This window comes from Thunnus maccoyii, chromosome 4 (genome assembly GCF_910596095.1).
Source record: "Thunnus maccoyii chromosome 4, fThuMac1.1, whole genome shotgun sequence".
NCBI lineage: Eukaryota > Metazoa > Chordata > Actinopteri > Scombriformes > Scombridae > Thunnus > Thunnus maccoyii.
This window is the reverse complement of record NC_056536.1, coordinates 27,000,739-27,020,768: the sequence shown is the minus strand read 5'-3', so window position 1 is coordinate 27,020,768 and position 20,030 is coordinate 27,000,739. Positions and strand designations below refer to the sequence as shown.

At 43.5% G+C, this 20,030-nt stretch overlaps 1 protein-coding gene across 3 annotated transcripts in view; it reads right to left on the bottom strand.

The window, feature by feature from the left end:
- plxna2 (plexin A2) overlaps positions 1–20,030 on the bottom strand; it is a 169,066-nt gene that overhangs the window by 63,055 nt on the left and 85,981 nt on the right. For 2 of the 3 annotated variants that reach the window (XM_042409017.1, XM_042409019.1), the window contains 3 exons: positions 14,288–14,388; positions 4,848–4,971; positions 1,482–1,635 (listed from right to left, as the gene is read on the bottom strand). In XM_042409017.1, the coding sequence (XP_042264951.1) occupies positions 1,482–1,635; positions 4,848–4,971; positions 14,288–14,388 (379 nt within the window). Of the gene's footprint in view, positions 1–1,481; positions 1,636–4,847; positions 4,972–8,401; positions 8,438–14,287; positions 14,389–20,030 lie in introns of those variants that run through there. The other variant, XM_042409020.1, reaches the window with a different exon arrangement.

The following is a 20,030-nucleotide window of genomic DNA, read 5'->3' as shown; positions in this document are numbered from 1 at the left end:
TGGGTGCTTTTTTCTTTAATTTCAAGCTCAACATCAGTCCAGTGTCCTCTGAATTTTACTCTTATCTCCTTTCCCCTCTTCTCCGAATTTAATCTCATTTTTATCTATCCTTTCCTCTCCTCTTGGATAGAAAGGCTTGATGGCAGACAGGGGATGGAGGAGGATAGCAGGGTGGTCAGGAGGAGGTGGCCTCAGGGGAATGAATGTAGGAGTAAAAATGGAGGTATAAACAGCTGCGAGAGGCAACAAAAGAGGAAGGAGGAACGGGGAAGGTGGTCAAAATGCAGGAGGGGGGGGGATAGAGAGAGAGGGGAATGGAAGCGTGGATGGATAGATAGCTAGATGGATGGATGGAGGGAGGGCTTACAGGGGGGATTGGCTGACATTTACCTGGGGGAGAACATTCATATTAGTGCCTGATGCACCACTCCCCATGGGAGCTCTGGGCAAACAGGGCTGTCATTTACTCACAGGGAGGAGGATTACTGAACCCCCAAAACACACAGTGATTTCCACACACTGCACATAATATATTATTCAGGGTGTTTGGTTTTTTCACCCTGCAGCCATCTTGGCTTGCAAACAACAGGTATTTATTGTCAAACAACAGGTGTTAGTATTCATTATGATATATATGTTTGAAAATAAATAATGCCAAAGCCGTTGTTGTATATTTATGGAAATATGCTGGAGGAATGCTTGAAAGGTCATAATATTTCTATGAATAGTATATTACAGGTGATTAGCATATTTTTATTCCTGAACCTAAGAGTTCTGCACAACAATGGTTGTGTTCTACCTTCGATTTTGTGAGCTGAGGTAAAAATGGCTGATTGGACCTTCTAACTTTATAACTAACTATTATAATCACTTATAATAATTATATATTGCATTTTTTCCTGTATGTGTTCATCAGGCAGCACATTTCTCAGAAGCAAACAGCCTGTCACATCTTCATAATTTCAGACCAGCTTTCTGTGCCTTGGCTCTGCTAAGACACTAATCCACCACATCAACTACCCTGTCGTCCCCGCAACTAAATCCTCCCCCGGCTGATTGAGCCTGCATGTTAGACCTTTGCCTATTAGCCCAATCTGAGGGCAGTAATGTGGTGAGCTATAGCTCAGCCACAGGCCAGGAGACCTCAGTCTGATCCTCCATCAGCTCTAATGGGGCCTGGCCTTGTGTGTAGCACACTCCACAGTCAGACAACTGATCCTGGAACAGTGGGAGCTTGTTATGAAGATGGTACCTGTGTAAAGGAGGAGTGTTAAATCAATAAAGATGTTTTAGAGTGTGTGCGTGTGTGCAGATGAACAGTGAGAACAGCTCAGTGCGGTATAAATAGCAGAGAGGTTCTCATCTAATGGCCCTGATCACATCAGTCAACTGGACACTACAAAGGAATATTAATATTTTGGGAGCTCATCAGTTTGTATTCAATGGATGCTAGTATGTGTGTTTCTGTTTGTTGTATCTACCTTGGTCGGTGGGGATGAGGGGGACATCCTTGGCAGCAGGAGAAACACAGAGTATCTGGTTGCCATTGACCTGCCCCTCCACCTCCGTCAGGTTGCCAAAGGAGCAGGTGATGCCTGCAGAAAGGTCTGGAACATCGCTCACCTTCACCAGCAGCTGCACATGGGATGGGACACATGAGAGGTAATGTTTTTATGATGTGGCAAAGTTTGTTATACACAGTAGTTTGAACATGGGATAAAAATGTGCAGTAGGGTTGACAATATGTCTTATCTTCTTACACAATGCACGCACAGTGTGATAATACTAATACAATTTTGATGATCAATTCTTTGTTTTAGCCATTTTTAAAGCAAAAATGCCAAAAAATGTGTTGTTTTCAACTTGTCAGATGTGATGATTTAATGATTTTGTTTGTCATACATAATAGTAAACTGAATAGCTTTGGGTTTTGGACTGCTGATCAGACAAAACAAGACATCTGAAGGCGTCACCTTTGACTCTGGGAATTTTTTTGGGGGGCATTTTTCACAATTTTTTGACATTTTAGATAATACAACAAGATGCCAAAGCCATGTTATATCAGCAACTGGAAAAAATCTTATTAAACAACCCTAACAGGCATTAGCACTTGGTATCTTTGGTAAAGATGAGATATGATAGGTTGGGGAAAATGGCTTGCATGCAAAAGTGTAATAAGTGCCAAATAGAATGAAAAAAGAACACACTGCTGCTGGCAAAACTGTCCTTCCATGTTGCTAAGAAATGTTGCTATGTCTTAAAAATGTTATCAACATCATAATAACAGAAACAGGGCTTTCTTTAGATCTTAATCTTCCATTTCAGTGTAGAGGATATCACCCTGATGGTAGAGGCAGACATTGTGATTCAGTCGGTGGTCAATATGCATATTAAGCTGCATAAATAAAGTGGAAAAAATGTCCACTTGGCAAAATGTGTTTGTTGTTTCCTCTTTTTTTAGATTTCATTAAGACACACATATCCATGAAATACACACAAGAAAAACACATGCACAAGGTGCGGTACATATGCAATAAACTACGCATGTGCAGACGCGCATAGAGGCGTTTGAAGTCATTATTTGGAGAGCTGTGACACGGGGCTACAGCATTCAGCTGCTCTTCCTATAAATAAATGTATTTTGCGCACAGGGTGTGTGATCTGGCTCTCCAGCCAAGAGAGGCAGTCTGGATAATTATCACCATGGCATTTCACAGCCTTGTTCCATTAGCTGTTATTTTTGGGCCATACCGTTTGAAGTTTCTCTTTGTTTTATCTGCCTCTCACTAAACACCGCGGGGCTACTGGGACAGGCAAGGCAGCTGAGCAGCTTAACTGTAGGCCTTTCAAGAGATGCTGACTGTCTCAGTAGCTGACTACACTGCCTCCCTCGTTAGCTGGCTTACTCTGGTACCCATTGAGAGGATAGATGATTTCTTTTTTTTTCTTTTTTTTTTTTTCCTGCTGCTGAGGACCTCTCGTCTTCCCCTGTTTTACTTTCACCATGTTTGTGTTGCTTCATTCTGAGGTGTGTCAGAGAGATCCTTGATTACAGCAATCACAGCAATCAATGTCTTTTGTTCAATGTAGAATTCCCTGAGTAACCTCTCACATTAATTAGCTCTCATCGTTCTGCCAAGACACACATATACAGATAAACACTCAAAATTTGCTTATACACACACACACACACACACACACACACACACACACACACAAACACACACACACACAAGCAACAAGGCTGCTACAGAGAGTATGCTTGTCTGAATGTTAAGCCTTTGCTCTTTTTGTTCTCCTGTCCTCCCTGATGATGGTGTTGGTGGGTGTTTTCAGAGCTTGGCAGCAACGGCCAGCCTAATTGGTAGCAGAGTTTTAATAAAGGTAATTTGATTGTTTTCTCTGTGTTTTTTTTCTCTCTCCTGGTGCCCACATGAAGAGGCTGCGTTGTCATGGAGATAGCTGTCTGCCCCTGTGGAATTTGTGAGTTGTGTGAATTTGCGAGCGTGTTTGTGGATGGTTTGGTTGGATGACCCTGTTGCCTGTATGGCTGACATGGAAACAAACATAACTGCTAACATGCTGGCTAATAAACTGCTGTTAGTAAACTGGATGACAGGTCAGGGTCTACTGAGGGTGAGTTTAAAGGTGAGATATCGTGCGATGCAGCATGAGTCACTGCCAGAGCTATTGGCACACTTAGCAGATTTTTTTTAGCCAGTTAGATTAGAGTCAGATTACCCGAAATACAAAGAAAAAACACGCCTGTCCTGTCAACCAATTCAGGCTGTTGATGTGCAAATGAAGAGGTGTGGAGATGTGCTGTAGTGATGTCTGCCATCACATTACCACAGAGATAAGTAGTACTTGGTTTGTAGGACCACAAAGCCACAATGTTAAATCTGCAAAACTGTAAAGCAACATCTCTTGCTTAAAATCATCACATTTTAGTCCACAGACCATTTGTGCAGTTTCACCCGGAATTATATTCTATGAAATTATGTCAAATGTCTCTCTCCACAGACAGAAGTGTGCCAGTACTTACAGATTAGAAGTGCACACTTGTGAAAGTAGATGTAAATACAAAGCTCACAAAGCATCACTGAACAATAGCTCTAGCTGTAGAACAACAGTGCATGTTTACACCAAAGTCTTCTCTTGTGACACCCAAAGTGTGCATGTCTCATCCATATGATTGACGCTGTTAAATTACATGAACCAAATGCTGCTGAGCACAACTGCTGTCACCACTGGGGTGTAAGCACACATTTCAAAATCTGATCTGACATGTCCAAACCAAAGCAAATCAATCTGGATAAATTGAAAAATGTGTTCTCTTTTGTGTTTCTGACCCTTTAACACTGTGGGTATTTAAAGAGCTAAAATGTGTGTCCGCATGTGTAAATGCGCAACATTCACCAGAAGTTGGACTGGCAGAACCTTTCTACTAATGCTCTATCTGCCTGTTTTCAATCAGTCCATGTGGAACTACTGCACTGTACTCAGCTGCACTTTGACAACTTTAACACCTACACACCCACCCACACAAACACGTCTTGGCACACATATTGACTGCTTTGTACCGAGTGAGCATATGCACACTGAAACACCCACATAGAGCTCTTATGAACCTTCCCATCTAATGTTTATGCATCAACCACAATCAAGACTAGGTGTACTGCTACGTGGGATCATTTAAAATGTTCTGCCTCTGTATGTGGGTAGAGAATATGTAGATGGGAGCTTTTTCATTGTAATTTGTCCAAGTAGTAGTTGAGATTGCAGGTGTTCGGCATTGTGTGTGCTTGTATGTGTGTGTATAAGAATGTGTGTCTGTGAAAACTTACATGTACGCTGGGCTCTGACACTGCGATGCTGTCTGGGTACACAGTGGCTTTCACACACTGGTTGAGAGAGGCGGCAAAACGGTACGGCTCATCTGCACGCTCACACCGGTTCCTCTGGGAGCAGCTGAAGAGACAGGGGAAGGAGGGACAAAGAACAAAATGGGTTACTGATATTTGTTTTTCAACAGGAATATAAGCAAAAAGAAAAAGAGGGGCAACCGAAGTTACAATATGAAAAATTCAGTGAGACATTTTTACCAAAATTGTAACAGGAACTAAAACAAAAGTAACCCCATGAATTTGTAAATTACAGGAAAAGGAGATGCTGCCAATGTTGTTATAGGAAAGAAAATACAAACATTAACAGTGATAGACATGAATGCTGATGTTACAGTAAATACTGCAATGAAAACATTATGTGACAATTGAAATTGAGCGTAAAAAAGACAAAACTGCCAGTGTTGTGACAAAAATTAAAACCTAACAACAAGAAGAAAGTGGAAGGGAAGATGATAATTAAAAATGTCAAAAACACTAAGTAAAAATTGTTAAATAAATGAGCTATCAAACAATTTTGTAATAGCAATAAGAACAATTTTCAGCAGCAGTGCTGTGAGGAGGAAATAACCCTGTCACTGTCTTCTCAACATTATGTTAACAGCTCACTTTTGTCTAGAGAGAATGTTACAGGAATGTTTTGTGTTGTTTGAGCCTATAAATGTGACATGCTCCACAATACAGAGTTATTTTGTTGTTAGGCTTATTCATGTTTTGTAAAACAGATATTGAAAACAGTTTTGCTGTTTTGCTAGCTTAAAAACTAATAAATACTAATAAATTACAAAATCGCTAACTCTTGTAAAAAAAATGTGCATTTCACGACACCCCAACAATCAATAACAGCTGGCTTTTAGAACATGTAAAGTAGCTCTAAAAGTATTATAAACTATAGGTGATCATGGCCTCTAGGAGGCTTTGCATTCACAATAAACCATAGAAACCAAATGGCATCAACAGTGGTAGAACCACTGTTTCCAGTGGGTATTTTAATACACCATACTAACATAAACTTCGAAACCACAGCACTAAGCCCTACACGCCCAAGTGATATCCTTCAATCACTGCAACTTTGGAGATGTAACTACTGCAAATTACACACTGTTCACTCATAAGAGACCTTAATGGTCAGGCAGTGTATCAAGTACCACATGAAACCCCCACAATCCGCCACATTACTCATTAAAACTCAGCCACCTCCTACTTCTTATTAAAAGTGTGTGTTCCCTCCATCCCATTACACCAAAGACTCTCTATCCTCATCCAACCCAGCAGTCTAAGTGTCTGGCTAACTGGCTGTCTGGTCACAGCAGCTCTAATTGGACTCGATGGGTCAGCCGCTGTCCATGGTGCTGATGTGCCACTACAAGCCCTGTCCATTCTCCCCTGGCTGTTGCCTCTGTGTGTGTGTGTGTGTGTGTGTGTCTGTGTCTGTGCATGCGTGTGAGTGTGTGGTGTGTGTGTGTGTGTGTGTTTGTGTGTGTGGTAGTATGTGTTAGGGCCCATATCATGCTTCTTAACCACATACTCTCACACATACTGACTCTAAGCTACATCTTTATCCACAGCCTCTGTGTGTAATTATGTTGTCAGAAGTTCAAGCCATCCAGCAGACTCACATGAACAGGCACACGCACACCAAGGTTCACACACACACACACACACACACAAACACACGCACACACACACACACACACACACACACACACACACACACACACACAGACACACCAGGCATGCCCACATACAAACAACTCATATGCACAGTACTCCCTAGGGATTTTTAGAGAGTAGGAAAGTGCAGAATTAGTGTAGTAGTGTGAATCTCCCACTGGGAAAGGGGGGCCACTGCAGCAGGATTTCTTTTTCTTTTTTCCAAAATGATTACCTGATTTCCCCCCTCACCACTTTGGAGTTTCTATTTCTACACTTTAAATGTGACATTTTTTAATTTACTCCAAATATGAATTGTCCTCACTTTACATATTTCACTCCAACACAGCTACATTTGCCACGTTTCTCCTCTCTCTGTCCATGTCTCTCCCTTTTGTCTCACTCTTTCACAAGTTGAAATTAGCACACCTTTCTTTGACAAGGTGTTACTCCGTCTGTAATTTGCCGCTTCTTTTACATCCACAATGGCAGCAGAAAATGATACCTAATGTGCTTTCAGGTGTGGGCTGCGGCACAATGTTTTATGCATGTCTCAGAGCTGTACGGTTACAGATGCAAAAACCTGGGCGGTCATTAACTGACAAAAGCCCCTGCATTGATTTTCTTCAATGTGATTTTTAAAAAAATAAAATTCATTTCGGTGGGGTGAAGTAAGATGAGAGAGCAGCAAGGGGGTGGGGCAGGGGGAGTGAGGGGTGCAGGATGGCTGCTGTTGCCATGGTTTCAGGAGATGGCCATTATCTCTGTGTAGTTAGAAGCTGACCCCTTGCCTCTCTCATTAGTTGAAGTGCATGCCACTGAGTGTTGACTAGAATCCTGCCTTCCTCATATTCCCCCTCCTGACCCCATCCACTCTGCACCCCCCTTATCCTCCTGTCTAGCCCTGGCTTGTCACTCAGTAGCTTCACCAAAGCTTTGTGTCCCATCACTCACATTCCTGACGGGGGCCCTCACACGGAGAACTAAGGTGTTCAAGGTGGTGATGCACACATTTTTTTTGTTATAAAAAAGTAACACATCGGAGTAGACCCTGTTTATATACATATGCATACCCATACCTACGAACATAAACACATGCATACATGTCTCCATGTGTATGCACAGATTGACGGTACAGATGCAAGCAGTTCTTTTAGCCCGTCTCCTGTAACAAGTGGCTCATAGCTATTCTCTCTCAAGCAGCTGCTGGAGGCAGTCAGCCTGGATGTTATGCTCTCTAAGCCCTGTCCATGGTGCTGAAGTAGCTGCTTGCACTTCCATCATTACACCTCTCTGGTGTCTACAACTACAGCGCAGGATATGAGTGCAGTTGTAAGTAGCAGTTGCATTTCTAATCTAATTCAGTAACCTATTTCTAATGAACAGTGTCATTTGTAATGTTGTGTGGCCCCAGAAGCACTTTCAATGGCATGGGAGGATGAGGGTAGCAGAGGCCAGACCTCAGGGTCCGTTCTACCAATGCCTGCTTCTTCTTCTATTGCCCTAGACAGGCAATTACACTGTCGCCTCTGCAGTACCACGCTTTGATAGACACACAGACGTCTGAGTACACACACCCATTCACACATACACACTGAAGCACAAAGACGCAAACATCCATAAGGGACCATAGCTACAGACAAATGTGTACATCCATATGAATGTGCACAGACACATATATATGCATGATAACATACAGTCCGTTGCACGTTCTACATACATCTATGCACATCTTTATATACACACACACACACACACACGCATCCTGGCCTTGACAGCAGAGCAGGAGAGGCAGGTGACAAGGAAAGATTTCTGTTCTTCTATCCCTCCTCCCCTTCCCTTACCACATCTAAGGACTTCAGTGGAAGTGTGAAGACCTGTCTGATTGCAGCTCTAGCTGTGAGCACTGTGTTTAAAAACAGGAGGAGAGAACAGAGGGGGGAGCCATTTTAAAATCACCTTCCTTCCCTCAGTGGAGCCACACCACAAAACGCCACACAGAAAGGAAAATGAGATCAGAGAGGAGATGCTTTGGTGGCAGCATGGGGAGGGTTAGTGGGGAGGTTAAGAGGAGCAGGGTGGGAAGATGTAGGTAGAGAGAGGACAAACTACATGTATATTGAATATTTGATGGTGCTTAACAAAGCAAAGTTGTAACCCATTATGTTAGAAATCACTGGCATGATTTGCTTTGGTTGAATGAAGCTCTAGTCTAGGGATTCTGCATTTCTACAGAAACAAATCTTAATGTAAACGTGTATGAAGACTGACTGCACTGGGACTTTACCTCCCCAACATGAAAAGAGGAATGATTAGGTGAGTGGTGATGTGCAGGGCTGTGCTGCAATACACAAACACACACTGCCCCCCTTCAGTGTTTTATCCTCATACTGAGTGATTCAGGGCATTTGTTTCTTACTGCTGCATCCCTGAAGTGTGAGAATATCCATTTAAATGCAGACCACAGGAGGTAAGAAGGGAAGTGAAGAGGGAATTTAAAAAATGGGGAAAAAAGCAGGGTTTTCAAATATCAAACCACCACAGAGATGGAGAACTTCACCAGCTCAAGTTGCTGTGTAGGCTTGTGTTTGCATGTGGGCACAGTTTGAAACCCAAAGTTCATGTCAGGGGTCAAGTTAACCACCGCAACTCATAGTCTGTCTCCTGTGGCGACTGATAATATCACGGCAGGATAGTGCCTGCAGGACACAGAGCACAGTATGGCCACAACATGTTCATTTCATCTTCACATAAGGACTATTGTAGTGTAAACTGAGTCAACTCACAAAAACACTAACAGTGAAACACACTCACAGGCACAGGCGCACGCACACATATATGGTATATGCAACCCAGTGTGTTTCTGTCTCAGTCACTGTTGGGTGAGGGTAAGGGATAGGAGAAAGAGAGCAGAGATAAAGAGAAAAAAGGATTTACAAAAAGTCTATTGCTCAGTGCTCTGTATCAAGCTATAGCTTTACTTGTCTGGGCTGAGCAGAGTGAAAACAGAGAAAGAGAAAAGAGAAAATGGCAAAAAAAAAAAAAAAAATGCAGAGGAAGCAGGGATGTAAGCATCTGAAAAAGAAAATTAGCGAGCAAGCAAGAGATACACACACACAGGATTTTTAGGATCCTTTTGCTTTAAATGTACCCAGCCCACACATACTGTACATGCAGTATTTCAGTCATCATGTAGCCAACCTGTACTTGTTCTATGTGCTAAAAATCTATGGAAATATTGATAGACCTGCATGTTCGTGATCGATATCTCATTAAGCACAATTGGGAAGATGGATGCAGCTTCCCTCTGACTGCTAACTGTGGCTGTAGCTGATGAGCCGGCCATTAGACACACAGTCTGACATTCACAATGGGCTGAAGCAGCCATTTTCATTGCTAGGCTAATTGTTGTTGCCACTGGTAAATTAGATGAGATTTTATGGTTGGTGTTTGACGTCATTCGTAGCACAGTGATGAGCATGCCATATAAACAAATAGTCTAACAGTGGTAATAGCAGTAATAAAAATGAGAATATAAGGTCTTGTTTTAATTCTTGGACACAATAGGTAAGTAATTGATTTTGACAAACATGTGAGAACAACTGAATCCCTAAATAATTACTATTTCCTGTCTTAAACTCCTACCTCCTTTCTCTTAAATCCTGGGTCACATTCCAAAAAAACCCTGACACTTCCTGTCAGGGTACCCATATCATGTGCTTCGACCAGGATGCCAAAGAAATCGCTTGAAAGCGTTTAAGCTAGTAACACCGATTTGCGTAAGTGGACAGCTGTGCCATTCAGGCTGCTGCGTGGGTTGTTACTGAAACACATCTGAGCATTTTGGCCACATACAGAATGACAGTACAATACAGTATCACAGTATGGTAGTGATATGTTATGCTGTTCAGAGCAGCCTCAAATGCTGACTCATTCTCTGCTGGGGCCAACTACACCAACAGACCTAAACTGTAATCCACACAACAAACTAGCACTGATTTAGACACCAGAATAGAAATTCTTTTTTGCGCATATAACATGTCATTCACCACTTCAGTTGAATTGTAAAGCTTCTAATAAATAGTAAGACTTTGAGAAACTCACTCTATTGGTTAACCTGACCTTAGTACAGGATCGCTTGTCCAATCTCAGCCCTTGGACAGAAGTCAGACTTGCTACTAATCCTGACAAATCTCAACAAAACCACTCGTCCTCTCCTGGAATGTGGTAGCGAGCTGAGAGGATGGAGGGAGAACAGAGTGATGTGGGACATTTTGAGATGGAAAAGCCTCTTTTGGGCATGATTAGAGAGCTAATCTAACGACGACGAGATGCAGGCTAAGAGAGAGAGAGGGGGGGGGGGAGCATCAGCATAGCTCCATGTTTTTGGATTGTGGTCAGACGAAGGCTGAACTACCCATTCACAGGACTGCGACTGAAGAGCGCTCGAGATGATGAGCTCCCTTTGAGCTGCAATCAAAATGCTGCTCGGTTTTGTGGGCCGATGAGTGTGTGGCATCAAACACTCTCTCTCTCTCTCTGTCATTCTCTTCCCCTCATTCTTATCCCCTCTCTTTTTTCCCTCTCATTCTTCATGCATTCAGTGGATTCCTAGCAGCTGCTGGTAATTAAAGGACTTTAGAGTCTGAATCGGAGGAAGAAGAAAGAAAGTAGAAAGCCTGAGAAGACAGAGACGCCACTCCTGGCCAGCTCATAGCCTCACTCAGCCTCTCTCACATTCTCTCCTTCTCCTCATCATCGCAAACCAAGCTAATGTCCTTCCATGTTCCTAATTAGCCACCTTAGAATGCTGCACTTCAATGAGTATAAATGCACAAACATAAAGAAAAAAAAGGGGAGGGGGACATAGTGTTTGGAGGAGAAGAAAAGAGGATGGATATTGTAGATGGCAGCTGTGGAAGGAAGGAGGGGGGTGATCAAAGCGAGGGGTGTTTATGTGTGGCAAGCCAACCATCTCTGGAGTGTAGAAGAGCTGATTCCAGAGGGGAGAGCGTCTAAATGGGAGACAGCACAGTAGTGAGCTGCGCTGAGCTGAGCGGAGATGAGATGAGTGGCATAGATACTAGCTTTGCTGGGGAGGGGAGTTAGGGAGGTACATGCAACTGTGGGAAGGAGGGAATAATTTTATAAAGTCAACAATGGCTTAGGGATGGATGATGGAGAAATTGAGAAATAGAGAAAGCTGAAGGAAGCGGTAGTGATCACAGCTGTGGATGGCACCACGGCTGGCAAGAAATTTAATTTTGAGTGTGTGGGATGAAGGAAACTCTTCACAAGAAGGATGCAGCTGCTTTTCTCCAGTAGTATTTGACTGCTACTCTTTAGCTATGTTGTACACTCAGACAGTCTCCATGCTAACTAACTCACTCAGGTTTACAAGTATTTGTTCATCTATTTTTATGTTATTAGTTATATTTCCATTAAAACATTGTGCATGTTTTAAGCAAATTTCAGAACTTCCATGTAAATACTGTAGGTGCACCTGTAACTCTAATACATCATGGCATTTCATTGCTTCTCCCCCCATAACTGTTGCACTGTAGGCTCCATGGAAACAGTATTTCATCCTAAATGTACATCCATATACTTGTATATGGATGGGTTGACAATAAAGAGAGTCTGAGTCTGATAAGATGGCACTTGTGGATTTTTCTGATGTTCATGTTCACACTATTGTGTTTCTTATGGTGTTTTGGGGGCAACAAAGGTCCCTGGTTGGACTCAAACCGGGGATGTTGTGGTTATCTACTCTCCTGATACATTAGTCTTTTTATTCTTTATTTCTTGGTCTACATGGTGGAGTGGAGACATGAGTGGCAGTATGATGTGTACACTTTGTCTAGTAGAAACAGGAGCAGGTACTACAACATCAAGCTGTATTTGAAAAAGTATTAAAAGCTTTTTGAACTATTTCAGTTTTTTATCTCAGGCATTTTCACTTTGTTTATTATACACAAATGGAAAATTTCCATCAAAACAGAAACCTGAGATCAGAACTGTTAGATAGCTCTTTCAATTATTTGTGGGCAGAACCACACAGACGCCCACATGAGCGGCAGCAAGAGGAGCTCACTATTCTCTCTCTCGCTGCAACTTCTTTTCCTCTCTGCAGTAACTCAGCCAGAGCTGACAGGGGTTCTGCCATACCCATTGCAGGGTCAGTACAGAGAAAGGGGGATTAGGGCCAGGGACAGGTGGTGCAAGGGTCCGTGGTGTTGGGAGAACAGATGGCTGATCTGTTGTGAATCGGGGTGTTGACCTTTTCTCCCCACAGTACAGTACAGCGGTCCACACAAGTGCGCGTGTGCATGTACACAAAAATCGAAGCCACATGCGCCCACACATGTACACACGCACACATTCAGACCCAAGCGCTCACACACATGCTAAAGAAGGTATTCACACACCAGCTGTTTCCTACTTACAGCTGCTTTCACCACAACAGCTCCGAAAGCCATTCACCTTTCAGCGTTACCACCTCTTAAACGCTGTGGATTCGAATTCCTACCAACCTGAATTATTCTATTCCCTACCACACCTACACAAAAGCACATGATTAACAGCCTAGCGCGGAGGCTAATGTTGTGGTAAATGATACCTGTGTGAAGGCACGCAGACTGCAGAGAATACAGAGCTTTAGCCAGCCCCTCCCGTACCTCCGCAGGCACATGCTGAATTACCTTGTCGCTAGGCAATTATTTGTCCTGTCCCAGCTTTGGAGTGATGTAAATTACTTTAAGTGCACTTTGCAGGGGCCGCCATCACGATAATGATGATTGCGGCGGTGCTCTGACACACACAAATATTCAGCTATACCTTTAGAGAGAGGGGCTGCATTTAGGAGGGGCCGTAAGTGGGGAATTCAAGACATAGCAGCTAAGAAAAAGCTCAGACTGATGAGAGTATGTGCAGAAACAAAGCGGGAGAGACAGAGACAGAGCAGAAGGTCTCTCAGCTTCTTTAATAGGGTGTTGTATTCATCTTCTGTCCCCAGTATACCCTATCCATCATTTCGTCTGACTAGAGTCACTTTAATTCCACTTACAGATGAATACCACAATAAATGACTCATACTGAAGATACAATAAATTCATGTGTTTTTTCAAGCTCTTATTTTTCTCTTTATCATTTTTTTTTTTACTCCTTTCTGGCTCTGTAGGGTTTAGAGCTGTTGCAGTAACATGTCAGCACCAGCAGGTGTCACTCATGGTTTCTATGCTCATCCGTATGACTGCTGGTTATACAGAAAAGGATAAATATCCCTTTATTTGCCGAGAATACTCAAAGCAAATATAGTTTGGCTTCATCAGATTAAGACCATGTCCATAAAACATGTACAGACACAGCAAAATGCTTATATGACAGTTCTATGCAACAACTAGTCAAATAATGAGTGTCTTTGGTCTGTCTTGCCAAATCCAGTAAGTTGAACACAGACTGAATTGTCCCATTTCCTTAATATCAAGTCAAGTCAGAACAGGACAGCAGCTCTGAACTAGCTCTGTGCCTCTGAGGTACAACTATCCATTTCCAGTCCGACTCTGTCTCCTCTCCTCAGACTCTGAGATGATCTGAGATAAACGTTAGGAAAAAATACCTGCCTGCCTTTGAGCGGGGGGGAATTGAGGAACATTTTGACAGGTGTCTCACACAATTTTTATGTAAAAGTGTCTATAAACTGGACTGGATGATGATTGAGAGATACTCACATATTATGCAGGACACACCAACCACAGTGTGGGTCCCCAGAGCTCAGACACTCTCCACACGTCCCGTACTGCTCACATGATTCGATGGGAACTTGGGTCACCTGAAAGCACATGAGAGTGTCAGGGTCACAGTGCAGCCTGACAAACATCACACGATACACTTAAAGAAGCCTCAGGGTGAACATTTGTATGCTTGTGTGTGTGTGTACAAAATTCATTAAGTCACAAACCAACAGATGATTGAACAAGTGGAGACTTTTATAATTATAATGTATTATACATAAATGTTAATGTTTTATGTTGACCTGATGTACAGAATGACATGCCTTAAAAACATTTTGGGTACACTATGCCCCTGTATGTTGATGTCAACTGCACATGCAACTGTTGCCTTTATCTTAAGCCAAAGAAACAGTAGCGAGCAGCTGGGATCAGTTGGCCAGTGAAAGCTGTCTCTTTGCCATCAATGGGCTTTTGTCTGCACCAGGGCATCTGTCAACCTAGGTAGGGCCTGTACAAACACACCTACACACGGAGGAGTAGTGACAGCCGTTTTCTCGAGAGCATGTGCAAATTCAATTTGATTACACAAATGTGGAATGGGTCAGAAAAAAGTAATCATTCAGAATGATTTTTCAGCAGATAGTGTCAGGTTGAACTTTATTAAACTACTTTAAGGATAACTTTTTTTCCCCAAAGCCTAAGATAAACTTTATTAAACAAATAGATGACTGTATTATAACTGTAAAACTGAACTGTAAGGTGTTTTTTAAAAAGAGGAATGAATGTAGAATAAAATTACAAAATACAAAATTTGTTTTACTAAGCAAAACATGTTGAAAGTGTCAACAGCAAAGAATTTGAATAAGCACTTCCAGCACAAAGCAAACACACTGCACACCAATGAAAATAATCCATACAGGTTGTTGGACTGCAATTATTTGAATAAAGAACAACCATCCTTTTGCTCATGTGACTGCCAAATACAGGGTTGAGAATTTACATACATGAACACAACACACTGGAGAAGCACAAGAATCAAACACACGTAGCCGACTACTGAGTGTGTGAGTCAGTACGGTCGTAGGCTGGGCTTGTTTTCAGCTGCCTCATAACATACACTCATTCTTCTGTCTGTTTCTATACGTACTGTGGGTGTTTGAATCTTGCTGTGTCTCTGTCTGTGTCAGTCTGTCTGCCAGACCAGGTTCTGCTCAGCCACATGGCCCTCAGTCTGTTTGTGCAGCACAGAGGCCCGTACTATCCGGAGGTCAGTGTGTGTGTGTGTGTGTGTGTCTGTGTGTGTGTCTTGAAGTGTCCCATGGGCCTGCCCTGCTCACACCTGCATCTCACTGTGTCAGCAGGAGTAAACGTACAAACACTGACAAACACTGCAACACAAATCCCCGCCACCGCACAGAAGATGAACACAGACACCAGGGGAAAGCGAGGGCTGAAATTCAGAGTGTGACACAGATTAATTTTCGGTCCTGTCTGTCTTTCAATTTCCTGGCAATTGCTTTGTTGGATAATGACAGCAGGCTCTGAAAGTGTGCGCCCTGTTCGGCTCCAAACCTTAGGCTCAGATCAATGCCTAATGAGTGGCTCCTCTGCAAAATGTGAGGGAGTGAATGAAGGGTGCAAATAACACCTTTTAAGTGTTTTTCGGAAAAAAAAACCCTGTGCCTAACGCCCACAACTGGGTGATATTAATTGCTGTTAGCACCAAGGGCTGGAATTAACTGTCAGCCAGGAAGAGATAACAGCTGGGTGTCCATCAAAGGCTTTTCTTTATTATAATGTATCAAATTAAAAAACAGCTGACAGCAAAATTTGTAACGCGTGCCTGGTATTGCATGGTCGATGAAAAGTTGTAGTTGGCAAAACTGTCAGCTGCTGTGAGAAAGGTTAGCTTAATGTGTTCCAGCCTATATCTTTTTTTTTCTTCTTTGTTTTGTCTTTGCTCCTCAAAGGCTCAATAACCCTCCACCTGTCTGCCTGGTCCTAAACCCTGCGGCAACAAAAAGACGGCCTCTCGGGACAAAGAAAGCCATTGACACGGTGGGACATTGACAGTCCCTGCACTGTGTGGCAGCTCCGCCATGGACGCTCCTGTTAGATTAACCCCCTGCCACCTCAACAAACTCTATTTGTGTGTGTGTGTGTGTGTCTCGTCTAGCTTCGGGACAAACAGGTGGCATGCTGTAATGAGCTGCAGACAGGGTCACATCAGCAGCAGAAGCTACAACTGATGACAAACAAGCCCACCAGGAACCAGACTTGGCTAGAGAAACAGCAACTCGGTCCGCGTATGTATCTTTAAGTCTCCGAATCCCTCTTAACCCAAAAAAAGCCGTCAGATCCTTCTCAAAACATGTGCGAGACCAGTGAAACTTTATAGTATAACTTTCACAGAGGCCCGGCTCAATGAAAGGGTTACAGTGCGGAGACAGCTGTCAGCAGGGGGAAAGCCAGAGAGTAGGGGGAGCTAGGGGTATCTAAAGACAGACAGACACAGCCCGCTGTCAGCTGATACAGATTGCCACACAAAAAAAAGGTATGGGGGGGTGAAGGGGGGGCGGGGGGGTGTTATATGCAAAAAAGAGAGTGAGGTAAACAGGAAAGGACTGAAAAAGCATGGAGGAAGAGTCAGTGTGTTTTTGTGTGCTGTATATACTGTATGTGTGTGTGTGTGTGAGTGTGATTGTATTGATGTTTAGACCAGCATGGGCCAGTAGTGGAGGTGAGGAGGGGGGGACGGGGTGGGTGAGGGAGGGGGCTGAGGGGGTGGGGTGGGGGGGATCACAGCAGCTGTTGCCCAGCACACGCTACAGTCACTCAACACAGCAGGGCTGCACAATGAAGCCCCTTCTCCCACTGTGTGTGCATGTGTATGTGTGTGTGTGTGTTTGTAAGCACACATGCACAGCGCCATAACGGATGTGCAGATTGTTGTTCCTGTGTTTTAAAGGAAGACAAAGAAGCGCCGCATGTCATCTGATATCGCCTCCAACTTTTTTCCCCTCTCCCCTGTCTCTTGTTTCCCAGGAACACGTTCTATATCCACAGCTGACCTGAGGTAGACTGAGTATTGTCAGTGAGAAGTACTGTGCTCTGGTAAATGAATGCTAATAAAATTCCTGCTTAAGATGACCTTAGCGGGGGGTTATTCAACCAGAGAGGCTGCACACTGGAGTCGCATACTGCAGCAACCTGGGTGACTGACTGACAGCCGAGGGTTAAAACAACAGCTTCCTCTCGTTCAGAGGCTCATGCTGAATAGGCTTCAGCTTCTATTATTATTGCCAAGCCTTTACTGATGCAAGAGCTTTGCCTCTGTTACTGAAACCTATAGCCTGGGATTGGGAACTAGTATTAATGTCCAACTTTAATCCCTGGGAAAGCATTATATGCAAGAATACACAATTTGTATCAACCTACATCATAACCTACCTCCTGCTTCCATCATGAGAACTTTCACTGCGTAATTTTTAAATATAATATATTTAATTTAGTTGCAGTTGTGTCTCAAGAACATCTACAAGAAGGAGAAACCAGGGAGGTGATTGTATTGTCACAAAGAGCTAGATATGTGGGCATTGCATATATGTGTTGATGCCCAGACGATGATCCAGAGGATAGAGTTCCTACTGCACATATTTTCCACTCTTACTCCTGGCCACCTGTGAATACAGTGTCTGTTCCTCATTTTGAATTTTGTTTTGAGTGAAGAAGAGCACAACAGGAGGATAGAGGTGTTTGGCTCTGGCACCCATGAGAGGCTGACAATGTATGTGCATTAGAGAGCAGCAGGAACACTTTCATCTGCTCCTGTGTCTCCGTGGCTGAGAATGAATGGTGGCTCCATTTCAGTCCCTCTGCCCTGCTGCCCTGAGACCCAGCCGTGCTCGCTGCACTTCAGTGATGGATGGGGACACAGGGGCAGACTAGGAAGAGAATATAGAAAAAGACAGACTGAAAAAGAGGGATAAAGGAGGACAGAGCAGAGTGGAAACGGCCCATTGCTCTGTGTTCTGATGAGACCTAGTCTCTGAGGTGCCAGATGTGCCTCACCACGTTGAGCGAGAGAGAGAAAGCAACAGAAAGAGAAAAATCCCACCGTCACTAGTAATGCAGAGGAAGCTATTTTGCAGGCTGTTGCCAAGGCAACAGGCCTGGCTCTGACCTCAGGAACACCCCACATCCACCACCACTCCCTCTAACCTTCGAAACCTTCGGCAGTGGACGGTAAACAGCTGGCACCTCTGGGACTTCCTGCCACCTACACCTCCTTTTAAACATGTATAAACACACATACACACACACACACACACACACTCCCCTACACCCTATCCATTTTTAATGAGAGTTAGCCAGACTACCACGTCACTGGAATGAGGCACATCGATCATGAACACAATACCCATTCCAGCAGAGAGAGAGAGAGACAGAAGGAAAGCAAGGGAGGGGTGTATCTGTGTGTGTGTTTGCTAATGACAAAGGCACAAAAGCAGAGCAAATACTTGCTGCTGAATGAATGAAAAACGATGAAATCTACTGGCCCCTGAGTCTTTTTAGTCCCACAGTGACCCCGCAGCCAGAGTTTCTTGTGTCCATGCTAACTACACAAGGCCGGCTCAGCCTTTTTCCCTGACCGGCCACTCTTTAATCTGCTCTAGTAATCCCACTGAGGCTCTTCCTAAGGACTGTGGCCATATCTCCCCTGTCTCTTTTCTCGCTCCCTCCTTCTCCTCATGCCCCCCTTTTTCCTCAACTCACAAAATCCTTCTACTGTACTCTCTAAGATCCAAACAAATCCTCTCAGTAGCGTCGCGCAGAGCCATCTCATCCAACATGTTGACGTCCACCCACAAGTCAAGGCATTCTCTCACAGCAACAAAAACATAATCAACTCTGTATTGAAAGCGAGGGCCATCTTTCCCCTCTGACTGGATAATCAGGCCTCGAGTCTCGAGCTTGATTAAGGGCCAAAAAAGGGGCATGTGCGTGGTTGTTGTGGGTGCGGGAGGTGGATTATGTGCGGGGTTGCTGATCCCTTGGAGACCTTGAGTTGACTGGGCAAAGACAGCACAACAGCTGGAGGCTTTGATGAAGGCTTAAAAGCCACATTCCAAGAGCAAATGTGTAAAAGTAATTAATTACATCCACATGTGCACATAATGGCCACACATAAAAAAACCGTCCTCATCATGTACATAAAAAAACTACAACCTTTTCCCCCCTGCAGACGTACTGTTGTTACAGTGTCTGCCGCTCTGCTCCGCACTAAAAGGTATTGCCTTCAGAACGCTTGTTTTTCTTGTTGTTCTTGTTACAGATGTCAGAGGGCTTGATGACAAGTCCTTTTAGAGAAACAAGTTTTGTGTTGAAATACACGGTATTGATCTTCTTCTACTGTATAACGTTTATTAAAGAACTGTCTACAGCGCTAATGCAGGATAGGTTCAGGATAAATGGAAGCTAGAAGAATTTAATGGGAGATACAGTACCATTGTGTGTTAGTGCTTTTTCTGAAGGTCAGACCCTTTTATGCTGGGTGGTTTTCAGACTAGCAGATTTTAAAGTAGAGGAGATAGCATTCAGAGTAGATATCATTGATTTTAAGAGGCTAAACCTGGGAGGGAGAAAAGGCTGAGGCAAAATGAAATGATACAGCTTGCCTCATCTACAGCCATCTCCCATACTCCAAAAATGATTTGGTGTGAAAATGGGAGCTTTTAAC